General features: G+C 38.6%; 1 protein-coding gene across 1 annotated transcript; it reads right to left on the bottom strand.

Annotated features, from left to right (window-relative positions):
• Positions 1-11275: 11275 nt before the first annotated feature.
• Positions 11276-21799, bottom strand: tsku (tsukushi small leucine rich proteoglycan homolog (Xenopus laevis)). Its single transcript, XM_017725389.2, has 2 exons — positions 21519-21799; positions 11276-13862 (listed from the first exon to the last, which is right to left on the bottom strand). Exons 1-2 carry the CDS (start codon positions 21558-21560, stop codon positions 12810-12812), a joined length of 1095 nt encoding a protein of 364 aa, XP_017580878.1. The 5' UTR covers positions 21561-21799; the 3' UTR covers positions 11276-12809.
• Between the last annotated feature and the right edge of the window lie 1942 nt (positions 21800-23741).

The raw sequence follows: 23741 nt of genomic DNA, 5'->3' as shown, positions 1-23741 counted from the left end.
TCTGAAAACAGGAAAATTTGTAGCAAATTTAGTTCAAAGTTGTCCTAAATTCATACCTTGATGAAAAAGAGTTAATAATACAATAAGAAACTGTGGTTTCTGCAATTCCGTATGATATCTCTATAATAAACTACAATATTTTCATCTATTTCTGTAGTATTCTCTAGTATTCATGTAGTACTGTTATATAGTGCTATAGCGATAGGCAAAATCTGGAGAATTCTTATTGGGCTGGTATCATTTCGGACCAGTTGCTGTGGGCTAACATAAATAACCTCACACATAAAAACACAAAAATGTACAGAGAAAGTGTAAGTGTTACAACCAAGTAGATATAGGGGTTAATGAATTCCTGCTTAAAATGTTGCAGCCTCTACTGTTTGATTGTAGTTGGTCTCTTAGTGTGGACAAGATTATCCTGTTCAGATTCAGCATGCAGGTTTGGGGCTGGTTGACACAACAGATAGTGTTGTACAGAAAGCATGTAGCAATTTACATATGTGAACTGCATGAAGACAGCTGTCTATGACAAAAAGTGGAAAAAATTAAGGTGGCAATGAGAAGGCAGAAAAAAAAATGTGAGGAGAATTCAGCGAAATGCTGAAATGCCACAAACATTTACATGCAAATGTTTTGCTTATGTTTTAAATGAAAAATAATCTTCTACAGGGAAGAATCATGTATAATTACTGTTTATTTAAAAAAATAAATTGTGGCTTTTTTATCTGCTAAAACTTGCAAGTAAATATAGATCATGCTCTAAAATTAGCAAAAAAAAGTCTAGTCAGTTCTCTGTACAGTGTGTGTTAACTTATTTTATCTGACAGAAATGCTGACAGAAGCTGTCACTGGTTTATAGCATTTTAATTTTTTCATGATTATGTCACAGTTAATATAAAAGCTGTGCTCAGTTTTCATTTTAGCACTAGCTGCTCAGCTTGGTTATCCCTTACTAGCCAATAAATAAGATGAGGAAATGAAGAAGATAAAATGCCCTGACTTTTTACAAAAAGCTGTTAGCTAACCTATTTTGAGCACTCTGCTAAGCTAGCTGTTAGGAGGCAAAATATATGTTTAAAAATGTTAAATGTTAAAAAAATTTAAATATCTCTGGTCAGATTACATGTTTTGTTAATTTTCTAAATTAAAATAATGCACCTACATAGAAAAACAATTAAATATGACATTTCTCTGCACGTTTTAAGGTTAACATACTGGAAAAAAATACAACCCAAACAGGAAATGTGCCACGTTTTATGTCTTTTTTCCTCAACAGGTTCTACATATATATTTTTTTTATTTATGGAAGAAGATAGGATTGTGTGTGTGTGTGTGTGTGTGTGTGTGTGTGTGTGTGTGTCAGAGTTTGGGTGGCCTGGTTTGCATCATGTAATTCCCATTCTCAAAATGAGTCCCACTCCAGCCCTGTCATGCCTATAATACTAATGTTTGCATTTTCTAATATATCTTCTTATAAATACTGTAGAAATTCCTCCAGTATCTCTACTGATCTTCTTCCTGAGGGTATGTAATTAACGACTAAGAATGTAATTTGTAATACACAATAAAACTAACACAATGAGTGTCCTTGAGTTTTGGGCGGCACCACAGTCAGGGAGGGACCTGAAAGCTGAGGCACTTTTGCTGTTGTTTCCTGCAGAGAGTAACTTGAGTCAGAGATGATGGGAACCAGATGTGGAGCATGTCAGCGTGTGCACATATCTCAGGATATGTCCTATTTTTCAAAGTAAAACAACAAAAAGAGATCAGAGGTAGACCTGCAGCCTGGAGAGTTGGGCAAAACTCCTCCAGTTCTTAATCTGCCATACCATGACTATTTACTAACAAGGTCACATGAAAATAAAATGATGAATAGATGGTTCTGGACAACCATACCAGAGAATGATTTATAAGCAGTTCAGCAAATCCTTTTACACAGACTAATCTATCTCCTCTTGGTCTTGCTTGGGCCTGAGAGGCACATGGCCTCAGACAGCCAGTCTGTAATGTATGAGAATATTGGCACACCACAGACTCTGACACTTTTTTTAGGATTATCTAAAGAAGAAACTCAGATATACACTGAAAACCTACCATACCACTGCTTCTTTGCCAGAATGTCAGGAGAACCAAAAAATACTTCATGCATCTTCATTTCATATCTTTAAAACTGAGATATTAACTTACTCTGCTTTACTTGAGTATATTAGCTTTACAATATGGGTAAAATTATGGGTATGAATACATTTTAGTGTGACTGTAAAGAACTTGCCCAGTATATGCATAAAAAAGTAGACAGAAAATGTTAAAAGAGGCCGTTTTTAGAGAGGTTTTTTGGATTTGGGGTCGACCTCTGACTTGAAAACAACACCCTGTGTTATGAAACAGCAAAGAAGATTTGCAGCATTGACTTAATGACTTTATGAAACAAACTGGTTAGGATAATGGCTTCCGCCTCACTAAGTACTTTTTTTCTGTGGGGCTTTGAGATGTTTTGTCTTTGCTGGATAAAATTCCAAACCCCACACAAATGAGAACAGGATATAAACACATTCCGGCACAAAGATGATTTGTTTAACATGCATTTTCCTGCTGCTTTTTAGGTCTGGGACTTGAGAAAGCACTCACATGTGAATGTGAATAAGTGTGGGACAGAAAGGGGTGTAAATTGACACCTTTAATCTTGAATTAAAGATCTTCTGTGGACAAATTTGATTGTTTTCCAAAGTCCTTTGAGTCCTGGAGTGGAGACTTAATCTCTGTCCTTAAAAGCCAGTGCATTGATATTTAAATGCTTGTACCCGCAATGGAGGTCTATTGCACAATATGCCAATTATTTGCCAGGGCTATTGAAAACATGAATGAGGGTGCTCCAACAGAGCACAATCACAGGGTAGATCCTAAAGCCCTGCTCTGAAAGTCTTTCTGGCAGCCCAGATTGGTTCACGATCAAGTTACTCAGTGGGCACGCTGTCAACCCCTACTGAGCCTTGAGACAAGGCGCCATTCTCTCCAGCTGACGAGGGTCACTCTGTAGCCTCTTTTTCTTTTTTTGTCCTTCAAAGCTGTTTTGCACTGGTACCATGCATCATGACTCGCAATCCATTCTAGCTGACAGAAACCCGTAAAGCTTTGGGAATGCCGAGCTGACAGTACTGCAGAGTACGCAAACAGAAGAGCAGCTAAGCCCAACCACACAAGCTTTCCGTATCTTTTGACTCCAGGTCACCTTTGACCTCAGCCACTAACCCAGTTAAAGGGTAACACATGAGACAAATGCTTCATGTTGTTCAAAAAAGCAGTGGCACAGCTTGATGAGATCTATTGTGTCTGAGTGCTGATGTATGGCAGTTGAGCTCAGCTTTTAACAAAGGCGAATGGAAAACAATAGCAAGCCTATTGCCCTCTACAGCAAAGTCAATGTATGTAGACTAGCAATGCAGTAAACATGGTGCATAAAGAGCTTAGCAGAAACAGGTCAGTTTACTAAAGCTGTGTACCTTGTGCTGCTAATTGCTGGGCATATGCAAGAAAACAATAAAGAGGTTAAAAAAAGTAGATTAAAAATAAATGAATGCCACAGAGGAACCACTTTTGGTTCCCTAAAGAGCCTTTCGTAGAACCACTACTAACACTTTATTTTGAGCAATCTTTGGTAGATGATTAATCAGAGGATCAGTAACATATCAGTGAAGCAGCAATGGAATAGCAGTAGTGAAGCATCAGAATATATTCAGGTAAATATCTTGAAGATATAAATATCTTGTTGATATATTACTTACATTAAGTAGACATAATGTTGATATTTTACATAAAGCAGACATAATGTTTTACTTCCATTAAGCAAAATTAACCTAATCTTACCTAACCTTACTGAAAACCTAATCCTAACCCTCACCCTGGCCCTTATCCTAGCCTGAAACTTAACCTCAACCCAAAACCTAATCCTGATTATAATCCTGGCTCTAATCCTAACCCTAAACTTAACCTCAACCCAAAACCTAATCCTAATCATCAACCTAAACTCAACTCCAAACCTAATCTACCCAATCACAGGATACCACCATAGCTAGGAGGGCAAATGCTAGCACAAGCTTCATTCAAGTCATGTGAAACCAGCCACCACATCTTCTTGAACTATCACCAGTGCAACATCATTGGACAGCTGACTGCACTTGGAGGAGAATACTAACTGCCAGTTCTGTCACACCAGCTAGCAGATGCCTACACCTGTGGCAATGGGACTGAATAAACTCCTGAAGCCAAAGATTAAGAGGTGTGTCCTAATACTTTTGTCCATATAGTGTAGAGAGTGAGACTGCATCAACCAAACTTGCTGTCCCCAATATCCAAGCCAAGAACCATTTAAGAGTGTACAGCCAGAAATGTGCTCCTTTAAACATCTTTAGGAATGAGAAGCATTACAAGGATATTGCATCTATTTAAAACATAGAGCAGTTAAAGTTTAGAGAGAGATTTTTAAGTTTAATGTTGAGTATTGAGTATTTAGGGTGCTAACCATTTCCTTCTGTTCATAGCTACTTTTCAGGTTCAAACAGTCCTGATGGTGAAACCTGCCTTGCATCAACTCTTTTTTGCAGATTTCCCAAGAACAATAACGTCTTATGTTACTCAACACAACAAGCATGGACTCAGCCACAGGCAGAAACAGTCTTGCTACACTTGTCACACTAATGCATAAACTGTTGTCTGTGGTGGAGGCTTCAGGAAAGTTTCTCCAAAGGACATTATTACAGTCTCAGTCTGCCTGTCTGATTCCTTTAATTTACAGAGGTGGGTAGAGTAGAGCAAGCCTATAATCAGGTAAAAGTATAGATAGTTCTGTGAAGTAATAACTCAAGTATAAAGTAAAAGTACCTTTCCAAAGAAACAAACAGAAGCAGAGGTTTCAGAAGTAGCAGGTCAAAATGTACTTCTAGATCTGCAGTGGGACGTCTTTGTACATCCAACATCTGTGAGCATAACAACCCAAGTTTGTTAGGCTCTGTTTAACTCTTTTTGGATACTTTTAGTCTAAAATAATGATAAGCCCTAAAAGTCAGAGGTGTGACCAATCACAAAGCTGTACAGATGCTGTCACTAACATAATTAGTGCTTAAAAGTTTGTGAATAAAATGTAACGAGTTAAAAGTTTTAATACCTTACAAACATAGTAAAGTAGAAGTACAGTTTTATGCAAAACTTCAGGCTCTCATAGAGAAATGACATTTTGTGCTTTTTTCCAATGTTAAAGTAAATAAATATTAATTGTGCTCTAAATGGGGATGTACAAATGTTTAATGATTACTATGAATAGAAATGCATTTTGAATTGAAAATACTCAGGAAGGTACAAATCCATCAAAATCTAATAGTACCCACATCTAATAACCCATTAAAACCCCAGGCTTCTACATACAAAGGCTTGTTATTCAGTAACCACATAGACTTCAATGCAAACTTGCTGAGCTATTCTCAGATCATAGATGTGTGTAAGAAAATGTTTGGCCTGCCGAAATTAAGCTAAGGGTTTAATATCATAACATTTTTTATCAGTGTAAATTAAGACCAGGGTGGGAAGAGGACTTTAACAAGTTGCTTTAGAAAGAACAAGAAGTGCTATGGAAACAAAATAAGTTGGTGACCCTCAGTGAGTGACTGCTTAATTATGACTTTCTACAGTTTTAGCATATTCTAGATAATCTGAGTACTTGTTTTCTTATTCTTAGGCATTTACAGAGACAAAACATTCACAGCTGCACAATGTACAATATTTAACTTGTGTTCTAAGCATGGCTCTGTTTATGGGGCATACATTGCTCCTTTGCTGCATTTGCATTACAAGCTTTATTTCAGCCATTCATGAACTTGTCCATTTGATTTGAATCAATTTTAATTGCAGGACTGAGTAAGATCAAAGCTGCTTGTCTAGTCAGGTGTCTGGCAAAAGGCCATGGCCAAAGAGTCCTGGAGATATGGGCCTGCTTTGCTCATTCAGGCAAAGAGAAGCGCCAATGCACTCTGCTGAACTCTACTCAGCCCTGTATAAAGCCTTGCTGCAAATCTTGTTCTGCAAACAGTACGGAATTTGGGTTCAACAAGTTCGTTCAACAATCCTGCCAGACAAACCTACTCACAGGATGTTGCAGTATCAGCAGTGGTCAAACTGTAAAAAATAATCAAGGTGCTGGCTGGATGGTGGTTAGGAACAATGTATTAAAATTTTTATTTTATTTTTTCACTGTTTTACCACGGGATTTGTTTGAGTTTTATTTATAAAGCTACCACAGTTGGCCTAAGTGCAATATATAATTAAGGACAAATAAAACTTTTGAATAAAAGAACAAAAACTGACATAACACAAACTGATGGCTGTCCTATGTGCAGGTCTAAGAGTAACAGTGATAATAAAAATGAACATGTATTTACAAAAGGCTAATGGAAAAATGGATACTTAATATTTTGATTTGAAAACTCCAGTATAAGATGCACAGCAAAGTTTATTTTCATTCCACAGCCTCTTGAACTGTGATCAGACTGATTCTTTTGCTACACACCAAAAAAAATGTTAATGTCATGGTGTTAAAATCTGTTTTGTGTTCTCAGCTGTGCCTGATATGAATTTGAATGTAATGTGACAATGTAATAACAATGAATTTGCTTTGTTTTTTGGCAGCACTTTACTTGCACCATCCTGCATAACATTGACATAACTATGCCGTAAATATATACTGGCACATGTTATGTGCCGCCATGACTTGTAACAACAGACTTTTTCTAGCAATAATGTCGTGTTATAGGTAGTTATCATGGCAGATGGCAGAATAGAATGTTTGATGCATGATGGCCTACATGAGTAGGTTTAGCAAAAATTAGCATAAATTCAATTATTATGGCATCTGTCATTACAATTATTTTTAAAAGTAACAGGACACTGTTATATTACTGAAGAATATCTGTCATGGTGGGATATGGCATCTGCCATGATGTTTATGGCATGGTTATGTCAAAGTTGTAGTGCTTATTCAAATGTTTGCATAATGTTAATAGTAATTCAGTAGATCACAACTAAGCACAGTGAATGATCGTCATGGCTAAAGTCTCATAAAGATCTATTCACTTTGGCTGAGTAAAACTAAACAACTCAACACAACATTACAAAAGTCCTACATAATCAGCACACGTTTGGTTTACTTTGTGTTCTTATGTGTTCTGTTGTTGAAGGGAGCTCTGAATGTCCATCACATTATCCAGCATTAAGCGCCTGTGTTAAATCCTGTATTTTGCTCCTATAAAGGGATTAAAAGAAATTCCCTGAGCCTTTGATTGTGAGCCAGCTCAAAGCGACTGTGTGTGTGTGTGAATCACTGTCATGAATTTTTGCCCTAACATGCCGTTCGGTGGTTCAGACTGAAAACACAGGTGTATTTTCATGCCCTCTAATAGATGCACTATTTAGCTAACCCAGTGAACTGTGTCCAACTTCTTACACTCCACAGAACATCCTCCTGTTACACTTTATTAGGTAGCTCACAACACCTTATATGCTTTATATCCCTTCACCTAGTATGGCACGTTCTTAAGGACTTAAACAGTGCCGGGTCATTATGTTCAATTCCAATGAACTTTCAGTTCATTGGGTTCTTTGTTGGCTTCTGCTACCATAAAGCTACACAGCTGTAGCACAAGCTGTTCTAAGAATAACACTTTAAGGAAAGTACTTATGCTAAACCTTTCACAGTTTTGTACAATGGAAAATTTATATCCCTTATAAAAATGAAATACTGTACTGTACAAAACCAAAGACCACCATTCATTTATCTCTAGTCAAATAAGCCATTAACCACAAGTTATTCACTTATTCAAAAAGCAAGAAACACATTCAAGCAAAAATTACACAGAAGCCTCAACAACTACGTGCAGAGTAGCACGATGCTCATATGCACAAGGTACTAAAAGAAATAAGAGAGTAACACCAGGCTTTGGGCTTGGTGGGGGAGAGCTTTGAGGCAGTGAGCCGATAGCACTTAATGCCAATGAATATTGATGTATTTAAAAAGTTAACAACAAACAATGTACAGCTTAAGGCCTTACATAAAACAAGCTTGTCGGTAGTCAAAACGTTTTATTTTGTTTGTTTGTTTATGCACACATGTTAAAGCAGCACTATGTAACATTTGGGGATTTGGAGACCTCTCTGGTGTGAGTGTGTTGAAAGAGAATTCAAAGAAAAGTCAGTCAAAACTTGGTGGAAGACAAGTCTTCTGATAACATAAGTGAACAATCTGTTCTTATCATCATATCTTCAACAGTATAATGTTGATTTGCATTTGAGTTGGACCTTCTTTTTGAGCTTGAGCATGTGACATTAATACATAAACATGTATGGTGTGGTCAGAAAAAAGCCCCTTTTGACTTATTATTAATTATTATTTCAGGTATTACAGGGCGACTCACAGCAGCACAGGCACACTATATAAACAAACATCTGTTGCAACTGTTCTCTCATTAGAACATCAAATAATATTACTTAATAGTCTAGCTGCTTTTATAGTAACCCATCTTTATGGAACAATGCAGTAATCAGAAAAAAATGTGGCTTCATGGACACATTAACTAACATATTGTATTACTCACCTCAGTCAACTCACATGTATAGTTATCACTGTATATAGTTCTCTTTACCCACATTTTTTCTATTTTGTCATTACATTTGTGAATTTATGAGCAACAATGCACTGAACATTATACAAAGGCTCAACTTTGCTAGCATAATCACTAATGTTGAGCTAGTGACTTCAGCTTTAGCATGAGGCCCTAATACATGACTGGATGAACATAAATGAAACTCTCTAAAAACGTAATCATCGCTTGTAATCCAGCTCATTTTTTCATATTTTTTAGTGTGGTTACAACAATGCTAGCTAACTGTGTCGCAAGGCTAGCTAACTTTGTTGAAGACTGGAGAAAATAACCCACCAGAATGCTTTAATGGCTGTAAAACACTAAAACTGAAACTTTAACACCATGAATTTCTGCTTGGAATCTGTTCTCACTCTTGTTTGAGCATTTCATCAAAAAACCTCCTTTTCCTTGCACCTCTAGATGGCTCATCTGCAAAGACAGTGAAGCACGAATGGGAGGAATAATGCCAATACCCCAGTCTCTGAACAGCTTGTGGCGCTACTTTACTGAATGTAACCCTTTTGTGTCCTGTGCTAAGTTTAAGTAGGTTACAATAATATGATTTTATTTCAGTGTTTAGTGTCCACCTTTTGCCTTTACTATTGCTATTCATTTCAGGAGACTTGCTTTCATTTTTTTTTTTAATGAAAATTTGCCAAAATATTTTTTTGACACTTGCAAAATTCAGTCTTAGAAGTTGGTTGAACTTTCAGTTTCCTTTTCAACAGCTTCTGTTGAGGTCTGGGCTCTGTAGTGGGCATTCTATTGCTCTGAGATCACCAGCAGCTTTATTTGATTTACAAGTATACTTTGTTCTTTTTCTCAGTGAGGACTTTGTAACAGATACATGTCCTTTCAGACCCACAGCACTGAGTCGTCTTCTCACAGTAGAAGGAATCTCATTTTCCTAACAAATTTGTTAGGAATCTCATGTTTCAGCAAGAAAGACAGGTTTTTTTTCACTCATTTCGACGGTGACTTTCCTGATAATCTTATCTCTAATCTCCTCACAAACCTCCTGAATATATATATATATATATATATATATATATATATATATATATATATATATATACCTAAAATGTATTTCTTTTGTATGGGATAAAAGTTAAAGAACCCTTTAACTGCAATCCATGTGTGGGTAAAACACTTCATGTGGCCAGCTTTGGGCAGTTTGTTTTTCTGCTCATCCCTGTTTATTTGTGTCAGACTTTACCGCTACAGTATGTTTACTTTTCTCGCCCTGGGAAGTAAGCTTGGAGAAGTCTGAGAGTGGGAGAAGATTCAAAATAGCTAGGTCAGTGCTTTTTTCTGCTCTAGGGAAGAAGGCCGAAGGGAACATATCTCTGGCGCTGAAGTCTCCTAGAATTTCAAAGAGCTAAAAGTTGGCATTATTTCAGAGCTACTAAGGGGATATGTGAATACCCTCAGTGTCTATGAAGCGGCCCGGGCAGGCCTGAGCTCCAACCCACAATGGAGAGCGGCTCCAACGCTTCCAGGCTGAAGTCATCTGGAGAGTGTGGGCTGCCATTTTAGCCTTTTCCATCAGACTGCTGTCCACTCTGCCAAAGAACAGTGTGTCATAGCACTTGTGCCTCTTGACTCTGTGTGTGTGCGTGTATGACTTGTCCTTTTTTTAAGCTCCGTCTTGGACAGAGCACTAGGTGTGTTTCTAATAAACAAAGGGTAGATGCTTTGGTGAATTGGACAGAATGAGAACCACATTAGATGAACTGTTATGACTGCAGGCTCCTTGTGAGTCAGTGAGTGTATGAAGCTGAGGGGAATTTTGAGAAAGAAAAAAAAAAAAATTCTAACACTATTTGAAGGCTACCTTCCTAGATACTTCATAACTAATGCATACACACTAAACACTGAAAAACATTTTAAAAGCAACACATTTATTTATAAATGGCTTATGTTAACATTTGCAAGATGACATTGGATGTTTATGAAGCAAATGGCTCTGTATTGACAAAAAGGGGCCTAAAATGATGGTTCTGCTTATAAGACTGATCTATGAAAGACGCCCTCAAACAAAAGTTGTGTCTAAAAAAAGTATAACTTTTTCAATACAGCAGTATACACACACACACACACACACACACACACACACACCTTCTAAGCCGCTTCTCCTTCTGGGTCGCGGGGGGTGCTGGAGCCTATCCCAGCTGACATTGGGCAAAAGGCAGGATACACCCTGGACAGGTCACCAGTCCATCACAGGGCAGACAGACATACACATTCACTCACACACTCACACCTAGGGGCAATTTAGCATGTCCAAACGGCCTGACTGCATGTCTTTAGACTGTTGGAGGAAACAGGAGAACCAGGAGGAAACCCACGAAGACAAGGGGAGAACATGCAAACTCCACACACAAAAGACCATGATCACCCGGCCGGGGACTCGAACCCAGGCCCTCCTTGCCAATACAGCTGTAGTTCTTCTTAAATATGTTATTCAATATGAAGAATGGATGTGTTATAAAACAGGCAGCCTTTAAAAGTTTTGCCAAAAATTCTGATTTTACATCAGGAAGATACATAAAACAATCTAAAGTATACATTAAAGAAAAACATGAACACTATTGCAAGGAATGGTCCAATTTATAGTATTTATTAAATGCATATTGTTTTGTACAAACATATACAATTCTATACACAATTGCAAAATCCATTTTGCAACAAACTCAACCCACTTCATGACCAAAAAGTGCAAAACGCAGCGAGTGCATGACAAATTCTGTAACATATGGATGTCAAATGACTAATACTCGTTTTCGTTGGATTTCAATAGCAAATTGAGTTACATTTGTTTAAACATTTGACTAAATGCCACTGGCATATTATATTGAAAGTATGGTCCTTCCCAATGCATGCATACTTTGAAACATCCATACTATTAATTAAAATGACAATAAAGGCATCAATTTTTATAAAACAATGTTATAATTTATAGCTTCACATGACTTGCCATAGGAATGAGAAACAGTTTCGTGTCTGGATGTGAGACATAAAGTAAAAGCCTCGGGGTGAGATCAGTTGCATCAATTCAGAAATATGTACAATTAATCAAAATCAGTATTACTTTAAATTAATACTTATTTCTTTAAATCTGCTTAAAATGTATCAGTGAATTTTAAGTGATCAGCCTGAAGGGAATACAAGTTTAACGAATTGAAGAATTGACCCCAACACTGCTTTCCAGTCTTTCAGTATCATTAACTGCCTGTGCAAACAAAAATAGTCCATCTGTACCATCAGCCCAAAACCATATCTGAAACAATCTGTTCCAGGACAGGACACCCTGCTGAAATACATGCATGGTATGACATTAAGGCACTTAACATTCATTTAAAACTTTGGTTTCAAAGTTTAAAGTGGTTTTTGTGTGGTCTGGGGCACATCCCCAGAAACTGTGCTACAAGGAATGTAGAATCAACTAGTCCTAATCCCATAAAAATAACTGCAAAATTACAAAAGTAAGGATCAGCAAAAAGAGGAATGTAATGCACTCTCATACTTAAAGGTTCCTAAATGGTTCAGACATTTTGTTAAACTGGCATAGAACCTTTACAATATGTGGAGGCTGTTTAAACCTTAAAAACTTTTTTCACATTTGCAGATCTCAATTACATTAATGATTTTTAAAAGAACCATCAATTGAAAGGTTCTTTAGGGCACTGGATCTCAAACTGTTCTTAAGAGGGACCCCTGAAGTTGTCCGTATTTTAACTAAATTCCAAATCCTACAGGTAGGCACAGAGCAAAAATATGGACCATACGAGGACTCCTGAGGACCAGGTTGAGAACCACTGCTTTAAGAAACCAAAAGTGGTTCTTCTATGGCATTGCTGTAAAATCCTTTTTGGCACCTCTATTGTTAGTGGAAAAGAGTGTGCTACTTAAAGTGCATGGGAGCCCCAAGTGAACTCCTAATACTACACATCATAATACGGTAAAAATATGTAAATTCGTGAACCTTGGTCTGCTTCAAGTGCAAAAACAATGTTATCTTAATGGTGAACAAGTGAAAAGGGTCAGCTTCACTAGAAATAATGGAACACCTTGGCTTCAGAGAAATAAGGCACATAAAAGTGAAAAAAAGAAAAGTTACTGATTTCATGAAACAATGCCAGCAACATCACAGGTTAATATATCATTTGCCTTCGCCTGTCCAATCTGTCTGTGAAACTGACCTTGTTTATGTGTCTTCCAGCAATGCATATTTGGCCCCAGAGATACACTTTTTATACTTGGCATGAGGTTAAAGATGGTCGCAGGCAATGGAGTGACTACAGACTGGGACAAATTGAGCTCCTGTAAAGAGGTCAGTCCATTGAACACATCTGGGCTTATACCCTTGAGTTGCCGGTTGTTTGATAGGTCCAGGACCTGGAGGTTACTTAGGCCTCTAAAACTGCTGGGTTGTATTGCTGACAGCTCAAGCAGGCCACTGAGAGACAAATAGATGAGATCTTTCATCTCCTCAAAGGCGCCCTCCTCAATGATGGGGATGAGATTTCCGTCCAGGTTCAGATACTGCAAGGGAATTCCTGCAAGTTTGGGCACCGTCTGCAGCCTATTTCCTGCTAGCATCAGGCTCTTAATAAACGGAGCATGAGCTTGTGGATTCCTGGAGACTGTAGTGAGATGGTTATTAGAAAGGTCCAAACTAATGGGGGTTTCCTGGCCCTTGGTGGTGAAGAGATCCAGGTTAAAGTTCTGGAACATGTTGTCACTGAGGTCCACATCAGCCAGTGGAAGCCCAGAGAAACAGCCATCTCCAAGGCTCTCCAGTGCATTCTGACTTAGATCTAGAGTCTCTAGGTAGCGGAGTTTGGAGAAAGCTTTAGGACTGACCCTGGTGATGAGATTGTTGCTAAGGTCCAGGCTGACTAGGGTGGTGTAGCCTGGTCCAGATAGCATGGAGTCTGTGATGGAGCCAATGGCGTTGTGAGACAGGTCCAGGTGGGATGTGTCCAGAGGAATAGGGACAGGAGCAGTGCCTGGACCAACTCCACTACAGTCCACTTTGGTCAGGCTGAAGCTGTCGAACAGACCATAGCTCTCTATCTCACATCGGCACTGTGGGTGGCAATTCTTTACCTCTCCTGCAGTTACCAGAGCTAACAAGGAGGGCAGGGTGAGACACAGTAAGGCCACCATGGTGCTCTGTGAAGAAAACACATGAAATGGATTAAGTGGTGCCTTAAGACTACTTCTCACTGCACTAGGCACACAGTCTTATCTTAAATAAAAGTTTAAATACTCCTGGTCAAATTCCATGTTGCTGCATTTTGCAATTTGTACAGATACATTTTTTGTTTTTTTTTTCCCAATATGGTATATTCAGGAACTAAACAGCAATTATGCAAAGAAATGTGCACACATGTCAACTTCTTTTCACACAGAAAATCTATAAAACATATAATTTGACCAGGGGTGCCCAAACTTTTGAATATGACTCTAGATGTCTGGGGTAAATGGTCAAGGGCTGCAGTTTTCTTTCTTTTCTCATTTTGTCCAGTATTGAACTTTGTTTTCCTTACTACCGCCAGGTTTACTGCTGACCTCAATGGGGGGCTGGCTTCCAAGTGAGAAGACCTAAGCCACTATAGGCCATCCCATTCCTACACCTCTGATTTCTGTACCATTATACTGGCATTGGTATCATACAGCAATGTATATAATTTCATTATTAAATCGATGATTTATAGTATTTTTAAAGAACAGTTCAAAGCACATAAAACCAAATAACTAATATGTTTCCTTTCTGGATATGTGGCATCTGACAGTTTAACATTTACAAATAGGTGTAAGATTCAGATTAATGTCATTATTTTTCCATAAAGTCAAATCAAAACAGGCTATGACACGTTTAGAAGACATTCTTTTAGGACCTAGGAGCAGTATGCGGGACACCTAGATATTTTAAGAAAATATTTTGATTCTGGATTTTATCAGCATAACCAGCACAACAGCCGTTTACTGTTCTCGTAACTTCTTTGAGTGGATGGCTGGATATCATGCAAAAAGAGCCCTAAGTGAAGCATGTTATGACTATGCAATTTCATGTGTTTTTCAAAGTCAAAACATTTTTGACACAGTCAAGCATATTTTATTGCTTTCTGTCAAAAGCATATACAGAAGTATTCAGTTATTGTCCCACAACTACACAAAACAGCTTTTAGCCTAGTATTAAATACTTTCTTGTACCAGAACAACAGATTTTGTAGTGGTAACGAGTATAACATATGTCCCAGAAAAGGCTGTTACGGCATGTTGAGTAAGGTCATGTAAACATTAGTGTGAGGCCATGCAAACAAGCTAGCCTAATAAACTCTTGTCTTCTGAACATATCTAGTATACATAAAACTATATCATCTACTATCTGTAATTTAAACCAATCCACACCTCATACAGTACTTGTTAAGAGATCAAAGATGATTGACATATGCTGTACAAGTGTGCACAGGGAACTTTTTTTAAGGCAGACATGCTCAAGTATCTTTATCTAAGGTCAAAGCAAGGTTATAATACTAAATTGTATAACATGAGACTACACCAAAACATATCGTTGGTGTCAGAACAAATGCAAACTTCAAAATCTCAAAAAAAGTAATCCTTTCAGTATATGTTAATATTAATATATTTTATTAGTAGTAATTTTCACTCCCTTTGTAAAAGACAGCAGGCATTTTCAAATTATGGAAAAAAGACAAAAATGGAGAGGATTCTTGTTCCAGCAGTGACAATATACAACATGAACATTCAGTGGAGTTTGTATTACAGTGTATTTTCCTTTTAACTCCTGAAGCAAGAGCAACTTGCCAGCCCTAATTTCTTTTTTTTTTTAATTTCCTTGGCTCCCAGAGGATTTGACCTAATTCTGATGATCAAAGACTGTATTCCATGTTTTTTCTTCTTTAATTACAGTAGATTTTCATGGTTAGAAGGATACAAGGCTTTTTTTAAGGCATGAGTGTGAGATGCTAGGGTGCTAAGTTGATGATGACAAATATGCAACAACACTGTTGTTTTGATATTTAAAACGATGAACTGTATGAACCTCACTACTGAACAGTGTTAGATCAATCCATGGTGTAATTTCATAAGGTATCTCGCAATGCTAACTAGGCATTTACTGTCATATAAATTACCATAAACCAAAGCATACATTTCTGTCCTTATTAAAAAACTATAAGGTACATACCTCTTGAGATGCTCTCTGAACAGAAGGTTTACTGCATCGAGTTGTGAGAGTTATGCCAGCAAATGGGCCTTTTGCTCAGGCACATGACTTGAACTTAAACCTAATTGCCTGACTGTGTCAGAGTGTAAACACTACTGTACACACACTGATACTGGACAGAGGTCATCTATGACTCCCAAAAAGTGAGCCAAAAGAAATGTCAGCATGAGCTAGCATAAAACTGATTATACATTAGTCAAAAAGTGCAAGCATAGCACTGCTCTTTAATGAATAGCTCTCACTTAGGCTAATACACCACGGCCTTTGGCTAAAGATCTGCCCTTGCGTAACTGAGATGTATAACACAAAAGGTACAATAAAACAACTGAGTGCACTGCGATGACAGATAAGATCCACTGATTTTACCACATTCTTTACTTCCCTCGAAAGTTCTATCATGTATAAACTGTGGAAAAGGTGAAGGCTCTCTCACACACAAATCAGAACTTTTTCAAAACAGTCATTGGTGGCAGTTGCTATCACCACTTGGCTTGTTGTTTCAGTGACTTCACCCTATTGCCACTGGCCTCACAGGAGAGAGAGAGAGAGAAAGAGAGAGAAAGAGAGAGAAAGAGAGAGAAAGAGAAAGAGAGAGAGAGAGAGAGAGAGAGAGAGAGAGAGAGAGAGAGAGAGAGAGAGAGAGAGAGAGAGAGAGAGAGAGAGAGAGAGAGAGGGTGTGTATACGGATGTCTAACTGTTCTCCAAATAAACTTTTGCCTAAGCCTTAGTGCATGCTCCTCCCTCCTATGGAGATCAGCCAGAAATGTCTGAGAACTTTTTAATAGGCACTTTTTAAAACTTTTAAATACAGTTTTAAAAAAAGCCTGACCAAAGCCTTCTTAAAGGAACAGTTCAGCAAAAAAAATTCAAAAAAAATGAAAATAAAAAAAATCACATTTATGCAATTACCCTAAACATAGCTGGTCAGCCAAGACATGTTTGGTATCTAAAGTTGGCTTCTGTAGTTTTGCACTGAAGTTATGAGGATAATTCCATATATTTTTAATAACATAGACTTTCTTTACTTAGCTACATTAGCAAGCCCAAATCATCAAGCTATTAGCCCCTGGGAACAGATGTTTGGTGGGCCCCTACATGGCTTTTTTTGATGGTTAGATTTTTTTTAATGACATCACAACAGGCTACACAAGGCAGCACACGGACTGCAGTGTTGGGTGCATCGCCACTATGAAATGCATTTTTTTCACTGAAAACAATAGCAAAGCAATTATGCTGGTGTTCCTAACAGGGTTATTTACACATAGAGCAATGTACAACCTAAAGAAATCACTACAGCACACATCCTAATACCAATATCATGAAGCTTGGAAGTGAGGTGCAACACATCAATAAGTGACTTCAAAACATAAAAGTGCTAGAAATATGATGACCACTGCAAGAATTTCCAGTTCCTAAGTTGAAATTCTTAAATGACCAAATGACTCCGGTCCAAACATGTATTACATACTTCTAAAACTCTGAGCTTGCAATGTAGTCCATATAGCTACTAAATAATGAGCCTCAGAATGTAATAAAATAGAGATTTTATGAGGTTAAAGCACTTCCAGCCTGATCAGGAAGGCACATCAGCGCCTCTACTTCCTCAGAAGGCTGAGGCGTGCTGGACTTGGGAGCTCAGTCCTCACCTCATTCTACAGATGTGTGGTGGAGAGCATTCTGTGCTCCAGCATCATCGTGTGGCACGGAAGCTGCTCTGTGGCAGAAAGGAAAGCTCTGCAGAGGGTGGTGAAGGCTGCACAGAGGACTGTTGGAGTCAGCCTTCCCACCACCATGGACATTTACACCTCCAGATGCAGGAAAAGGGCCACTGGCATCATGAAGGACCCCACCCATCCAACTTTTTGTTCTGCTCTCCTCAGGTAGGAGGCTGCAGAGCATTAAGTGCAAAACAACCAGACTGAGGAACAGCTTCTTCCCTGAAGCTGTAAGACTCTTAAACTCCAATTAGACAATCACTGCAATGGCACTTCATGTCCACTTATTTATTGCTGCTTTACTGAATCAGTGCCTTCACTATATCATCCACACACATCACTTTATACATTACCAGCATTTAGATGTACACCTCCTACCTCGTACTCATACTGCTGTGGTCCATGCTGCTGTTATTTGTCCAAGCCCTTATTTTGCACCTTCTATTTATTGTTTATGTTACTTGGGAGTTGACTGGACCGTGAGTACAATGTTTTGTTCAACCTCATGTACCACATGTGATGTAAATGACAATAAAGCCTTATCTTATCTTATCAATGTCCATATTTACATATATCTACCTACCCAGCCTACAGCAGTTTGGCCCTGCCCATTCATGTTGAAGTTATAAGGAGGAGGAGATGAAGTCAGGTTTGAGAATGATCAAAAATTATGACATAAACCCACACAAACATTATTAGTGGGCCACAGAGACAAAAATAAAATACATGAAAAGTGAAGGATAATAATTGTAGCACTTATATAGCACTTTCAGCATATGCAGTCTTAGCTCCACGTAAAATGCAAGGGACACTTGTTTTTTTCACTTTCATAAATGTAAATCCTGGAACTCAGCAGAGAACAAAACAGAAGGGACTGGATGAGACACCTTCAATGTACTTATGACAGCAGACATCTGGCTGTTTCAGGGGGATCGTGACCTCACCAGGTGTTCTCAACTAAGCTTCTCCTAAAAGTAACAGGAACGTAAGTGTTTTAAGGTCTTTAAAGAGTGAACGCTCTAAAAAAGCCAGAAAGCAATTTTCAACCACATATTTTCTTCCTAGAAATACTAGGAAGAAGGCCTTAGGGAAATTACCCAAGGCCTGCCCACAAACCTTTCACAAAGCCTCAGCTACACTCTCAGAAATAAAGGCATGAAACTGTCACTTGGGCAGTACCCCTCTTGTCACTTGGGTGGTTCCCTCAAGGGTATATTTCAGTACTTTTAGTCAGGGAACATAATTGTACCATAATCCGTTGAAATTACATTTTCAAAGTTGCATTGGCTCCACATACCGTCTCAACTCCAGGCTTTTATTTTATTGTTCCGTTTTAAAACATTAGGTTATGAAAATGAACAAATATGTACTTTTAACCTGTAAAACCGTATTTAAGGTACATAATTGGACCTTAAAACCACTGTTGTACCTTTGAAGGCACATTTACACTGTTTGTACCTTGATGAACAAAAATGTACCTGCACAGAACCTTTACTTCTATCAGTGGAGAAGTCTATTTGTATATAATGTCTTCAACAGAACTGGAAATAAATTATAAACATTTTCAATACTACAATAATGTCTACATTTTTACTGAACCTAACTCACATGTGGTTTTTGTGGAGGCATAACAGTCAAATACAGAGCACAGTTAGCACGGTGAGTCAAAGCAGCTCACCCCATGCTGTTGAGAGAACTGAGACGAGTTCTCAACTATTTAATTAGCAGACAGCAGACATCCTAATCCAATAAAGCTGAATGAATGCACCGCCTTAAGAAGAGTCTGATTGAATATGAGCTGCTTACGCTGGTGGAGCCTAAAACAGTCAAGCTTTGAAACTACAAGCTTTGAAAAAACTTAGAATTCAATGACTATGTTATGAATTTGCTCCATGTTATAACAGACATGACATAATAATAATCATATGCACTGTGTGTCATTTACAAGCTTTCTTCTTACTAATGCAAGCATCTCTTTATGTGTAATGTTATGACAAAGATCTTTAACTCCTAAAAATCTTCAAACACACAGATAATAGTAAGTAGAGAAGTCACAGCTTTCTCATCCCATCCTTCTGTAAATCACTCACAAAGTAGCTCCAAGCTAACTTAAACCGACTGACAAAACTATCCATGTTGTTTGGTGTCAGATGAAAGGGGAGTTCCACCAATTTTTCTAAATGTCCGCATAATTCTGTAATTCAATGTAAACTCAGCGTGGTTTGATGGTTCATTTGAAGAGAAACTTCTGATTCTGATATATTTACAGCGGTGATAGGACCCAGATGTCCTGATGTTGTCTACAACACAAATGCAGCCAGTATTTAATATCCAAAACCACCAACATACACTAGGTCTTCTGATGTTTTTATATGCAAATGTTCTTTGGGGACTAGTTTACCACAGAACACCTTTCAAGTATTCCATGAACAGATTAGAATACATTGATGACAATACATTGTAGGCCAAAACACTACTGTAAAACAATGTGTCAGACATCAGGCTGACTGCTCATAACCACTTAATGAAATAAGTGTCTGTGATGTAGCTTTTAGAGGCCAATTCTGACTTACTAAGTTTCTCTAGAATTAAGCATTTTACACCAAACTACTCTGAATGACTTTCTTTACTTCTTAACCACTTAATTGCACAAATGTTTTGAAAAATCAGTGGAGTTCCCCTTTAAATCTCATATGACAAAAAGCTCTAAATGATGTTTCAACATTTCAAACTACTGAAATCCTGTGTTCTGGACATAAAGTAAGGGTGTCCGAAAACACTTTGTTATAAGGGGGCCAAAGTTTGTAGTAGGCCATGGGCCAGAAAGAGAAAACAATATGCAAATGAATAAATTAACATACGAATTAGGAAAATAAACATCCACCTGGGCCAACTTTGGCTCGTGTGCCAAACTTTGGGCAGGTCATCTATAAACCCTTAGTTCACCTCTTCTCACTTGGGTGGTTCAAATCAGTTCTGTTTAGTACTTGGCCTGTTTTACTGTTGTTCACACCTCTCACTTTGGAGCTTTCACTTTTTGTTTTAGAATAAAAAGATTCAAAATAATAAGAACCGAGCCTAACAACACTCAGTTCCTATGCTGATAGATGCAGGATGTTCCACTGCATCTATACAGGGATAAAACTTACCCAGCTATAGGAAATAAATCTACTGTCTACCCAGTTACACTTTGGTCATTAAGATTTAGTTCCTAATTCCTTTTTTGTGGTGTTTATTTCATGTTCTCCTCTTGGTTCAGCACCCGGGCTGCTTTGCTGTTAGTCACACTTTTCGATTTGGCACTTTTAGCAGTTTATCTGAGCCCAAAAGTTTCCCTAAGAGAAAAGAACAGTGCCAAGCAGCTGAAAGTTCAGAGAGGTTTTGCTGCAGTTCTATAGGGAACTGAATACTATGAGTTTTCAAATGAATTCTGTTGCCCTCAGGCTGTTTTTGGTAGCGACCTTTACTTCAGCTGGAGTCATTATGAATTCAGTGAAGTTAGAGCACTTTTACTGGAGTTGAGGCCACTCTGCCCATCTCTGAGAGCGGCAGGCTGTGTTCCTACGGTCAGATTCTGAAAGACCGTCACAGCTGAAGAAGTTGCACTTTTGGAAAAAAAAAATGAGGCACAGCTGAGCAGAAAAGTGAGTGTTAACAAGCATTTGTTGACCTTTAGTGCCGGTAGAAATCTCAATATCGATCCGCCTGACTGAAGCAAAACGTCCAACGTTATACAGTATGTTAACGATATTTACAGTTTGACACGAAATGTGCTGGTTTCGACTTTAGACCCCTTCCTATGTTCCACAAACGATCCACGACAAAGTTAGCAGTCTTTCCTAACTTCTCTGAGACACTCACCACGCTCCTCCGCCGCTGCGCTCCATGTCCGTTGGATTGCATTCACTTTTTTTGAAGGAGGATCTAAACGCTCCAGTCGAGTTTCGCCTACATTGTAGAAACAGCCTCTTCCGTCACATTTCTCTCATCCAGCGGCCACTCCAAACGGGAAGGTCGTCTTCAGAGGGTGAAGGGAAAGCAGACCAAAGCCCATAGTGCGAGTCTGAGACTGGAGGCTGGGTGTGTAAGTTAGAGCTTCAGTGTAAGAGCCTCGCCCACCATGGCTCTCTGAGGGTGGTGAAGCAGCCTGAACGAGAAGGGGGGAATGCTGCAGACCGGAGCCCTAAAGGGGAGGGAACTGGGGGCGGGAGGCTGTCAATCATGTTTTGCATCAACCAGTTAAATAGCTACTCTTGGCCGTCAACATTTTGCATTGGCCAACCGCAGATTAGAACGAGCTGTCCGTCATTTTTTGCGTTAGCCAATCTTAGGGTCAGTCTGCAGACCTGCACTCAGCCTGACAGGGACCGCCAGCCTGTTAGCGCCGTCAGCGCCGCTCTGACACCACAGGGCTTCTGTTGGTTTTATGAGGGAAAAACAGCGAGCCACGTATTGCTGGACAGCAAGAGTCACACTGAATCAATATTAACGCTGTCAGACTAAATATAAGGTAGTTTTATTAGGAAACTTTCAAAATAAAACCACGACGAATTGCTTTCTAACGGGAATTGGCTTGATGGTTGCCGTTAGAGACCATTGGGAAACGAACACTCTGTATATGGAATCAGTCCCTGGACACCCGATTAAATTATTTGAATCCCTTACACTGTGATATCAGCCCAGAACACCATTAGCGACTGAAGACCACCAGGAACCGACAGACACTTGTAATGGGTTCTATGACTTCTTTCAACAGGGAGGGATTAAGCGGCGTCCTCTAGCTGAGTTATGGACGAGCAGTGGATTAAGTGATGAAGTCGCTCAGCAGAAGCAGCCAAAAGTTACCGTGTAATCTAGATGATGTGAGAAGGGGAAATTCTGCAGACCGGAGACCTGAAATGATCATAAGCACGACACACTGAAGGCAGACAGTTTCCATCAGGAACCAAGTGGCTATGAATAACTTTTGGTGAGCCAGTAGAGTTTAGGTGGAAACTGTGCTAAAACTCAGAAAAAGACACATGCCGGTCAGAACTGCATTTGTGCACATATTTCTGTACTGTGTTTGTGTTTTACCCACAAAGTCAGGGAGAACATGTTCACTGAGGCTTTTGTGTGTGATGGTCAGTCAGTGTTTGCAAAAACTCTGTCCTGCTTTACCTGCCAAAGAGACCTAAGCATGTACATATAAGCGTGTACACCTGCACACATATGGATTAAAGGACCGACAGATTTCACACAATGTAGTGGAGTAAAAAATAAGATATGGGACTTTGAAATGTGGTAAAGTAAAAAATAGAAATACATGAAAAAACTACTTAAGTACAGTAATGAATTACATGTTGTGTGTGCGAGTGTGTGTGTGTGTGTATATATATATATATATATATATATATATATATATATATATATATATATATATATATATATATATATATATATATATATATAAGTGAAAGAATAGTGATAATAATGTATTAATCTGAAATAAGGAATTAGGTGATATTGAAGGCATCTTCCCACTTCCGTGTGCTTGAACAGTATGTAACGCCTTTTTTGCACTTTCCTTCAAATCATTGGCTGATGCATAAAACGAGAGACAGGCAATTCACTCTTGTGATTGGTCAATGAAAGTTTTGATTGACAGTCCATCTCATATGATTGGCCAATGCAATAAATGATTGACAGTGTCTTCGCCCATTCGCTACGCCCACTGGTTCTCCGGGCAGAGACATATACTTGGTCTGAACGCACACACTCTAGTAATGTAGCTGTCGGTCTGTCTGTCTCTCTGTCTGTCTGTTTGTCTAGCTGTTGGTCTGTCTGTCATGGATATTTATTTTGAAGAAAAATAAGTCCCTTATTTTGAATAATTTCCTGATTGTAGTGGGTGTATCTCCAAAACCCTTAAGGGTTAACCAACTGCGCAACATCTGTATCCATTCCTTTCTCTCCCAGGCTGTGCCAACTGAGCTTTTTTTCACATGATCTACTCAGTTCACGCTGTAAAAGTTAATGTTCATGATTTATGAGCTGAGAAAACTGAGCCAAAACATTTCATAAAACTTGAAGATCGTCATCACA

The sequence above is a fragment of the Pygocentrus nattereri genome, chromosome 17 (assembly GCF_015220715.1).
Source record: "Pygocentrus nattereri isolate fPygNat1 chromosome 17, fPygNat1.pri, whole genome shotgun sequence".
In the NCBI taxonomy this organism is placed as follows: Eukaryota; Metazoa; Chordata; class Actinopteri; order Characiformes; family Serrasalmidae; genus Pygocentrus; species Pygocentrus nattereri.
This window is presented reverse-complemented; position numbering and strand designations above follow the sequence as displayed.